The 10,979-nt window shown below is 40.9% G+C and overlaps 1 protein-coding gene across 1 annotated transcript; it reads left to right on the top strand.

Moving 5' to 3' along the window:
* The first annotated feature begins 702 nt into the window (after positions 1 to 702).
* Positions 703 to 10,979, top strand: LOC123624001 (zinc finger protein 225-like). Its single transcript, XM_045531510.1, has 5 exons — positions 703 to 882; positions 1,407 to 1,533; positions 4,420 to 4,546; positions 4,689 to 4,781; positions 9,189 to 10,979. Exons 2-5 carry the CDS (start codon positions 1,519 to 1,521, stop codon positions 10,802 to 10,804), a joined length of 1,851 nt encoding a protein of 616 aa, XP_045387466.1. The 5' UTR covers positions 703 to 882; positions 1,407 to 1,518; the 3' UTR covers positions 10,805 to 10,979.

Below are 10,979 nucleotides of genomic sequence, written 5' to 3'. Positions count from 1 at the left end.
GTGGCTCTCTGGGCAGTGGTGGCACATATTCAGCTCAGAATAAACGTCTTTAAATTATTTTAGCGAGTTTGGGTTCTTTTCTGTTGACAGAAATATTCAGCAGAAATTTGGGCTGTGACAACAGCAATCTCGTACTGTGCAGAGTCAAGTTGGCCATATTGGTTCCAACCAATTTCAGCCAGTATTGTTTTACAAGCTCAGGGAGTTTCAACATTTCAGCAAGTTGTTTCTTTTCTTACTTACGATCCTGCAAATTCAAGAATTTCTGTTAGTCGCTGTTTTGTTTTGTTTTTTTTAATTTAACTGTTAGGGGCACATCTTCGTATTAAATATTTTCTTTCGGGGACTCAGAGCTAAGGACCTGACTATTGGTTTGAACAATCCACATTATAGACCAGGCGCTCTGAGCTGACGGATTAATTCCACTTGTGCACTGCAGGAAGTGTAGTTAAGGAGCTGCATGTGACCGCGACACTTCCACTGGAAGATGCAGACTATTTACGTTTTCGCTTAGGCATTCAGAGGAGTGTATTTCAAACGCTCTATGGGGTCGCAATTCCTTGCACTAAGGCTGAAGGATCCGGGGAATTCTGGGAAGTGTAGTCTAAATGGTCTGTTGTGGGGGCGGGGGGGGTTGCAGTCACTTCCAATGCGCACAGAGTCCGCGGAATTCTGGGAAGTGTAGTCCAGACGCTCTGCGGCCTCCCAGGCACTTCCGCTCCGGGAGTGTGAGATTACTACCGATTTGGGCAGTGGTAGTTTGGGGGAGTTCCGCATCCTGCAGGCCTTTTCTGAATTCCCTGGATGTACTCCTTGGATCCTCATGGAACTGGTGATCGATTTAGGGGAAAAGAAATCGTGGCGGAGAGCGGAGGTTTGGAGGTGCGAGGGCGGCAGTGTGCGATCTTAAAGCGGCGCCTTCTCGCTTTGGGGCTGTCCTCGCGTCCCCGGGGGAGTTTGGAACCTGGTCGTGTCCCGTCTCGCCTGGTTCGAGGGTTTTCGTGACTCTGAGCTCCCTCCATCCGCCTCTCTCCACCCCGCGCGTGAGGCCAGTTCACAGCAATAACGTTGGGGTGTTACTTAGTCTCTCTGTACTTGCCATTACTGTTTTCCAAAATGGGGACATTAGGAACATCTTACTATAATAAAATTGTTTTGGTAATTGAATGAGGTAGTTAAAATGAAAGCTTTAAAATAGTTACTGTAACGTGATGAGTTACAATACTTCATTCCTTTTAATTTCCGAATTAGATTCCATTATATGGATATGCCACAATTTGTCTATCCGTTTAACCATAGAAGGGCGTTCTGGTTGTTTGCACTTGGGGGTTGTTATGACTAATGCTGCTGTGAACATTCTCCTGCTAATTCACAATACACATCTGCGTTGGTGGGTGGCATCCCAGGCCACCCTTTTGTGTGTTTTTCTGCCTTGTGTGGCACTTTCCAGGTACTATTGTGCCTTGCTGCGAACTGCATAACCTAGGACTCCACAAATTCCCAGAAGCTGGATGAAAAATGACCACATTCAAGGTGAGTTAAGACTTGCCTCTCTTGCTGTTAAAATCCCATCTCATTACTCAGATTGTCACATATTTCTTCTCTCTGTTGGGAAGACACAAGGATAACAATAGGCTTTCGAGGACCTGTTGTTTTTAGTTCTTCTTTTCCTGTATTTTTTTATGAACTAGGAAAAATAGGAAGAATGGATACTTCTTTCATTTCACTAATTCCTAGTTCACAAATTAGCTGTTTTTAATCTTACACTTTTCTTTATGTACATTTATAACTGTATCGATGATACTTATCTAATTTAAATTATGCTCTTTTTATTTAATATTATATAATGTTGTTTTTTTATGGTTGCATTCTTTTTAACTACTTTCCCCTCACAGACATTAGGAGCTCAATTTTGAAAGGGTACTCTTTTTTTTTTTTTGAGACAGAGTCTCCCTATTGCTCAGGCTGATCTTGAACTCCTGAGCCCAACCAGTTCTTCTGTTTCAGCCTCCCCAAGTGCTAGGATTACAGGTATGAGCCACCGTGCCTGGTCTAACAGGGTACTTGTGACCTGTGCCACCTTGTCTGTTTTGTAGTTAAAGTATTGACATATGGCACAGCACAGCAGGCTGTAACTGCTGCTTCACAGAAGTATTGTTGGAGGTTTCTACACAGGAAAACTAGATTCTGTTTCCTCCATGCCCGAGTCGTGTCTTGTGTGTATTTTATTTACTGGTCGTTTCTTTTTTATTTATGTTTTAAGGAGTTTGACCAAAGTAGTAGGTAACCTTCATTTAAAATGTCTGGTAATACTAGAAGCTTTGCCAGTCACTTGTGTTCTGTTACTGTGTTTATTCCACCAAGCAGCTGGATGAGACAGTTCTCAGCCTCATCTTCCTTTTACACATGTGAAATATGAGAAACACGGTCAGGTTCAGACAGGAAACCAAGTGTCGAGAATGTTAGCCATTCTGCTCAAGTGAAAGAGAGACAAGAAGAAAGAAACTTCTCCATGGAGGGGCCTGTGCCCAGTGGTGTAGGTGTCTGCAGTGCCCTGTTGAGTGATGGCATCCACAGATGGCACAGCTCTTCCCTGTCCCCACCTTGGGGTGACCACTTCTCTTCCTGATATGGCACCTCCTCAGGTACACCCAGAGCTTGAGATGCCCAAGGACCGCAGTGACCACAGTCATTACAGAAAATCTTTAAATTCTCTATGGCAAAATATGCCTTATAAAATGTTACCAGAAAATATAACAACTTGGCTCACGCCTGTAATCCTAGCACTCTGAGAGGCGGAGGTGGGCGGATCATTTGAGCTCAGGAGTTCGAGAGCAGCCTGAGCAAGAGTGAGACCCTGTCTCTACTAAAAATAAAAAGAAATTAGCTGGACAACTAAAAATATATATATATAAAAAAAAAATTACCCGGGCATGGTGACGCATGCCTGTAGTCCCAGCTACTCGGGAGGCTGAGGCAGTAGGATCGCTTAAGCCCAGGAGTTTGAGGTTGCTGTGAGCTAGGCTGAAGCCATGGCACTCTAGCCTGGGCAACAGAGTGAGACTCTGTGTCAAAAAAAAAAGAAAAAGAAAATATAACAACTTGGAGTAAAAATACATACCACTTTGATATCTAAAAAAGAAACAATCTAAAATAAGAGTCTTATGCACAGAATAGAGAAAAAAGTCAAAGGCATATGGCTAACAGACATTAACAGGAAAGTATAAAGGAGAAATAGTGATAGCCAATAAATATTTGAAAAGGTGATGGTATTATTTATACTCAAGTAAGTGAGAATAATAAAATGAATTCTTTTTCCTAAGCAGATTATGAAAATCCTGGGAAAATTGGTAACTTGCTCTTGGCTGTGCAAAGATAAATAAGAGAACATGTTTCCTCTTGAAAGATCACAGAGTTTGATGAAAAAGTGCAAAGATATGACATTATATGATTACAATTTAAACATGCTGATTTTTTGACATTTTGATTTTTCATTTGAAAATATTTTAACTAATCAAAGAGGAGGGTAAGATCTACATAAAATTTTCTTTACAGGATTGGTATTGTTGAATAATATGTTAAATTAATTATATTTAGAGCAGGTAAAAATAGATAATCAATTCTTTGGAATATAACAGAGACATGAAATGAGATGGAATAGATCACAACAATGCTAATAATAAACATAACTAATGCTTATTAAGTACTTAATCAGTACCCCATAATTTTCCCAATGCTATATATATACCCTGGTTTAATTGCTCAAAAAACTCATGTGAAAACCATTAGAGTAGAAAGTAATGCATTTAGACTAACTTTTCAAAAGTCACATGATTGGGAACTGACAGAGACTTGGTGTGGATTCAAAGGCATGCTGGCTCTAGATGATGACAGTGAATGCTGCAATTAATGCATATAGTTCGTGCCTTGAGAATACAGAGCACGTGCTATCTAGCTGTCCCACACAGGTTGCCATAAGCTTTTTAGCTTGGCAGATATTAATAAAAGAGTAGCATCCAGGTTTCTAGTACTAGACAGGAGGACCGTGGGCATTATCAAACAGTGTTGGCACTGAATTGCTAAGTGCTGCTGGGGCACTTGGCAAGATTCATTAAAACCTAAATATGTGTAGCCCAGGGTGCAGCATTTAGGGTCCCTAGGGCGTTACTTACAAGTAGGCTCAGTGAGTGCACAAGTAGAAGTAAAAGACTTCCCTGTCATCATTGCACTTCTGGGAGAGCTCGGGAAAATCGGTGTGTGTCATTGTCAGGATCGACACAGAATGAGTGGAAAATCTGTAAGTTGACCTATGTCTCTCAACATCCAGATCAACTTCCCACCTCTCTGCCCGCTCAGGGCCACCCCTCTCCCAGTAATCACTGGTCACGCGATTGAGGTTGCATATGTTGGATGTTGTAGGAGGCAGTGACGTTCAAGGACGTGGCTGTGGTCTTCACGGAGGAGGAGCTGGGGCTGCTGGACTCTGCCCAGAGGGAGCTGTACCGAGATGTGCTGCTGGAGAACTTCAGGAACCTGCTGTCAGTGGGTGAGGACAGGCACTCTCAGGCCGCAGGAGTGACTTTGTGTCTTAGGTTATTCCAGTTTGAGTGTGCAATGGGAGCCTAAGTTTCCAATAAATTTTACCTAAAATGTGTTGAGATTAAGCATGTGACTTTGCATGTTCACAGGGCATGATCCATTCCACCAAGATACTTTCCACTTCATAAAAGAAGAAAAGTTTTGGATGATGAAGACAGCAACCCATAGAGAAGGGAATTCAGGTATGAGCCAAACAACTGCGCATCTTTATATGTGACTCTCCCATCTGTTTACTTCTGTCCATGTCCAAATCTATTGCCCTGGTCCAAGTTGCCAAACCTCTTTCCTGGATTATTACAACTGCCTTCCTGTTGGTTGCCCAGCTCCCACCCTTCCTACCCTGGCTTCTGCTCTCCTCGTAGCAGCCAGGTGATCCTTAGGAAACGTAAGTCAGATTGCCCTTCCTGGGCTCAACAGCCTTTTTGGCTTCTTATTTTTATTAAAGTTATGATCTCTTTACTTGGCTTTTAGAGACCCTGTGCTCTGCCGTTCATCCCCTACTGCCTCTCTGACTACACCTCCTGTCCTCTCTCTTGCTGTCTTTTCCAGACACATTGTCCTCCCTACCATTTCTCTGTCCTGCCAAGGACACTGTACTGCCTGTTCCTGGTCACCAATTACCACAAACTCAGTGGATTAAACAAGAAGTTTTTATTATTTTTCTGTTCTTTAGACTTAAATCTGACACATCACACTGGACTAACATGCAGTTGTCTATAGGGCTTCATTTTTACTGGGTGCTGTTGTGGAGAAACCTTTCCTCTGGTTTACCTGGATACCATGGCAGGTATCTAGGGACTGTGCACATTCCTCAGCTCTGACTTCCCTTCTTCCATCCTCAACAGCAGTAACTTTGCATCTCTGACCATTCCTCCATGGTTATGGAGTAGCTTCCTCTGCTACTCTGCTTATGCCTCTGTCTTCTACCTTTCAGGTCCCATGTGATGATTTTGGTCACTCCTGGATATCCCAGGATGATCTTTCTAGTTTTTGGCTAGCTGAGTAGGGACCTTAATTGCATCTGCAACCTTAATTTTGCTTGCTGTATAACATAATATGTTCATAGGTCCTGGGGATTGGGTGTGGAATCTTTTAGGAACCATTATTCTGTCTAGTACAGAAGCTTTTGCCTCAGAGCCCTTACCTGCTCTCCTCTCTGTGTGGTATAATCTTTCACCTCGAAACCTTCTAGCCCCTCCTTAAGTTTATGCAAGTCTCTGCTCTGTTTTATTCGGAGGAAGGCCATCTCTAACCACTCCATTTAAAATACTATTCTATTTTTACTCTTCTTATCCTGTCTTGTACTGTATCTCATATATTTGTCTACCCCATGGATTGTAATGTCTACGAGGAGGAATTTTAGCTGTTTTGCTCATGGCTGAGCAAAGAGTCTAGAATAGTTCTGGTTCGTGGCGGGTACCTAAATATTTGTTATCGTGATGAATGAGTTAATGGATGGGGGGAGTTCACTGTCTCCAGAAATCATGAAGATAGCTGTTAAGAGTGTATGAGAGAGAGTGCAAATCACGTTTCTGTGCTGGATGACTCTCTATCCAATTGCAACTTTCTTAGGATCCCTTGTAATTGCATTTTTTATGTGTGCAGTTGACGCATATCCCGTGGTAACTTCTAAGCATTCTTTTTTTTGTTTTGTTTTCATCTCTGCCACTCTGTTAGGGGAAAATGGTAGTGGTCTTTTTTTTTTTTTTTTTTTTTTTTTTTTAAGAGATGGGGTCTTCCTCTGTTACCCAGGCTGGAGTGCAGTGGTGTGATCATAGCTCAGTGGAGCTTAGAACTTCTGGGCTCCAGCGATCTTCCTGTGTCAGCCTCCTAAACGGCTGGGGCGATAAGTGTGGGCGACCACACCCAGCTAGCATTCTTTTTATGACCACACTGATTAACATGCCTTCCCTGTGCCTTATCCTGGAGCTCTCTGTAGGGGGCATATTTAGTTCTGAGAAGAAATCTTTGTTGAATGAGGATTCTGATGTCTACTTCTGAGAGAGCTCCCCTACATCAGGGGGAAAAATATCTCAATTTTGTGATGTCTCAATCAATAATCACCTTTCTAGCTACCTTTCCTTTGAAACATTTACCCGTGTTTTCCACAGTCTCCATGCACATCACTGCGGCCAGGTTTCTCACTCCTCCTCATATGGGGAGAAGAATGAAGATGAGGGTGACACGAGTCACGCAACTGAACATTGCCTATATTTCTGGTCATCTTTCTTCAAAAATGTGCATATTTCTGCAGCTTTATTTGATACAAATTTAATTGTTAAATACATTAATGAATATGGATTTTATATCATTTATCTTTCATTTTTATAAAGACAGTGCTGTTTTTGGACTGGTGAACTTTATCACCTGGAATTAATTGGGAAACTGCCCTCTCAAAATAAAAACATCCTGAAAACTACTCTCCCATCTCCCTGAAAGCTTCTTATTTATAATTTATAGTATATTAAATATATCCATGTACCAATGTGCACCAACAGGTACACCCTTACCTACTCATATTTTCCAAGATTCTACCCTTGGAAATTAACTTTCCATCAGAAAAATTTGCTTAATTTAGGACTTGGTAATATCCTGACTACAGTTTTCAAAGTTTTATGAGCATGTGCCATAGTATAAACACCTCTTAAATCATAACCAGGACAAAAATTTTCCATCTGTGTAGATGTATATGGGAGACTTTGGTAGACATACCATGTAATGACACTTTTTGAAACTGCTTCTCATGATGCTCTGATAGTTTCTATTCTAGTTGTTCTTTCTCAGTGCTTTTTAGGTTTTAAATTCATTTTAAAGCTCACTAATGGTTTGTAGTCTTTTATATGAAAATGTGTATAAAGGCCTATTTGTTTATATTGTATAATTTCTGCACTCTGTTTTTTTTTTTTTTTTTTTTTAAGACAGAGTCTCACTCTGTTGCCCAGGCTAGAGTGAGTGCCATGGCGTCAGCCTAGCTCACAGCAACCTCAGACTCCTGGGCTTAAGCAATCCTTCTGCCTCAGCCTCCCGAGTAGCTGGAACTTACAGGCATGCGCCACCATGCCTGGCTAATTTTTTCTATATATATATTTTAGCTGTCCATATAATTTCTTTCTATTTTTAGTAGAGACGGGGTCTCGCTCTTGCTCAGGCTGGTCTCAAACTCCTGACCTCGAGCTATCCACCCGCCTCAGCCTCCCAGAGTGCTAGGATTACAGGCGTGAGCCACCGCGCCCAGCCTCTGCACTCTGTTTTTAATGAGACAGTTCAATAACCTGACATTGAACTAACCAGGTCATACCCTTCAGCCATTCTTTTCGTCTCAAGTGATTCTTGTCACCTTTCATTGTCTCCTCAGGAGCATCCTCCTTCGTATTCCTCTGTTAGGTCCAGCCTTTCAGATTCCCATCAAAACTGCAGTATTCTCTTCCTTTTCTGTTTTAGAGAACCAAAGCATTATTCATATCAACACAGAAAAATAACATTAAGAATACATGTTGTGCAAAAGTCTTAAGCAGGAGTCCTCTGAATATGCAGATATAAATACTTCTAGGTATTTGGTATTTAGTAGTGTAAAGAGTTTAATTATCTGCAAGGTTTAGAGGTACAGTTTAACAGAAGACTGCTGTCCCTTCATGCCAATTACAATGTTCAGTAATTCACTACAAAGACAAGCAGAACTCACTGAATGCTTTTATACTCACAGTTAGAGATATTTATAGGGGAAATATGTGCATTACAGTTAGTAGAAGAATCAAGTAACACTCCAGGGAAGTACCAAATGAGGACTTTCCATTGTACTCTCACGTTAAGGTCAGGATGTGTTATGTTCCCAAGATGAAGGTGTGTTATTACAGTATGGACTAATATTCTAATATCGGGTGAGAGAAGCTCACCTGAGTACTGCTATACAGAGTAATTATTAGGGACCCATTACGTAGCCATTTTTGGTTGACTGATTTCTCATGTGGGTAATCTTATTCTTCTGGTTGACTGATTCCTTGTGACCTAAGCCCCACCTTAAAACACATTGTTGTTCTTTGTGATGTGGTGAGTACCACACCCTCTCCAAAGGTGTGGCCAGGGACAATCCTAATTCATAGTATTAGACTACCCAGAGTGACCGACTACCTCCAGGCAAATAAAGACACTCTCCTCAGGTATGAAATGTCAAGAGCCTATAGATTACCTCTCGGATGTTGAGGATAACACCCAGACCTCTTTTTGAATTAGATTAATTTCTTCACTTCATAAGGATACATACACAACATAAACTAAAATAAATAAAGTATTGATCATGTTATTGTTTCTCCTTAAAGTTCCTTTTGATTCACATTTCATTATCTACATAGCTTATTAGTTACATAATTTACCATGCAAGGTTTTATTTCTACGAAATATTTCACATAGGAGACTTAGTGTGGTTCTGAATTGGTCTCATGCAGTGTAGAGTGACCATGTTGCCCTTGAAAAACACAATCTGAACATACCTTGTAGTCATAAAAGTTTCATGGCATGTCCTAACTGGAAATCTTCATAATACTGAGTAAAATCTTCATTTGTTCATATCTCTTACTTCTGTGTTCTTATAGGAGACAAAATCCAAACTGAGATAGAGACTATTCCAGAAGCAGGATCACATGAAGAATTGTCCTGCCAGCAAATCTTAGAACAAATAGCAAGTAACTTTACCACATCTAAGTTCTCCACACAAGATGATATGCCCTGCCAGGTTGAGACAGGACTGTCTGTTATTCACATAGGACAGAAACCTTACCTGGGTCATGAGTATAAACAGTCCTTAAGTGATATCTCAATCTTTGATCTTCATCAACAATTACACTCAAGAGAGAAGTCTTATACATGTAACGAGTGTGGAAAAAGCTTCTGTTATAGCTCACTTTTTCAGATTCATCAGAGAATTCACAAGGGAGAGGAACTCTATAAGTGTGATGTGTGTGGTAAGGAATTCAGTCAAAGCTCACATCTGCAGACTCATCACAGAGTCCACACTGGAGAGAAACCATTCAAATGTGAGCAGTGTGGGAAAGGCTTCAGTCGTAGATCAGGACTTTATGTTCACCGCAAATTACACACAGGAGAGAAACCTTATAATTGTGAGGAATGTGGGAAGGCCTTCATTCATGATTCCCAGCTTCAGGAACATCAGAGAATCCATACTGGGGAGAAACCATTCAAATGTGATATATGTTATAAAAGCTTCCGCAGTAGATCATATCTTAATAGACATTCCATGGTCCACATGCAAGAGAAGCCATTCAGATGTGATACATGTGGTAAGAGCTTTGGTCAGAGATCAGCACTTAATAATCACTGCGTAGTCCACACTGGAGAGAAACGGTACAAATGTAAGGAGTGTGGAAAAGGCTTCATTTATAGGCGACATCTTTATAAACATCAGATGGACCACACAGGGGACAAAGCATATAATTGCAAAGAATGTGGGAAGAGTTTCAGATGGGCCTCGAGTCTTTCAAGACATCATCAGCATGTGCACAGTGGAGAAACACCTTTGAAATGTGAAGAATGTGAGAAAAGATTTACTCAGAATTCACAAGTTTATACTCATCATAGAGTCCACAGTGGAGACACGCCTTTCACATGTGACGAATGTGGGAAGGGATTTTATACGAACTCAGAGTGCTATTCCAATCAGAGAGCCCAGAGTGGAGAAAAGCCATACAAATGTGAGGAATGTGGAAAGAGTTACAGAAGCAGGTGGTATCTTCACTTTCATCAGAGGGTCCACAGAGGAGAGAAACTCTATAAATGTAAGGAATGTGGGAAGAGCTTTGGCTGGGCCTCTTGTCTTTTGAATCATCAGAGACTTCATAGTGGAGAAAAACCATTCAAATGTGAAGAATGTGGGAAAAGGTTTACTCAGAGTCCACAAGTTTATACTCATCATCGTAGAGTCCACAGTGGAGAAAAACGGTTCAAATGTGAAGAGTGTGGGAAGAGATTTACTGAGAGATCAGAACTTCATTCCCATCAGAGAGTTCACACTGGGGAAAAGCTATACAAATGTGAGGAGTGTGGAAAGAACATTGTACACAGTTCATACCTTAAAGACCAGCAAAGAGACCACAGTGGAGAAAAACCATACAAATGTGAGGACTGCAGGAAGGGCTACAAGAGGCGCTTGAATCTTGATATGCTCTTGTCATTATTTTTAAGTGATACGTAACTATTCATATTCATGGGATACATTGTGACATTTTGATACAAATCTACAATGTATAATGATCAAATCTGTAATTAGCATATTTATCTCCTCAAACATTTATCATTTCTTTGTTTTGGAAGACCTTGAAAATCTGCATTTCAAGCTATTTGAAAATAAACACGAAATCGTTGTTAAA

Source organism: Lemur catta, chromosome 19, assembly GCF_020740605.2.
Source record: "Lemur catta isolate mLemCat1 chromosome 19, mLemCat1.pri, whole genome shotgun sequence".
NCBI lineage: Eukaryota > Metazoa > Chordata > Mammalia > Primates > Lemuridae > Lemur > Lemur catta.
Note: the sequence above shows the minus strand (reverse complement) of the source record. Positions and strands in the feature narration are given on the sequence as shown.

Excerpts from the sequence above, each read along its gene's own strand:
- LOC123624001 (XM_045531510.1), top strand. Across the intron at positions 4,547-4,688 it reads CAGGAACCTGCTGTCAGTGG|GGCATGATCCATTCCACCAA; the intron begins GTGAGGACAGGC and ends GCATGTTCACAG. Across the intron at positions 4,782-9,188 it reads CCATAGAGAAGGGAATTCAG|GAGACAAAATCCAAACTGAG; the intron begins GTATGAGCCAAA and ends GTGTTCTTATAG.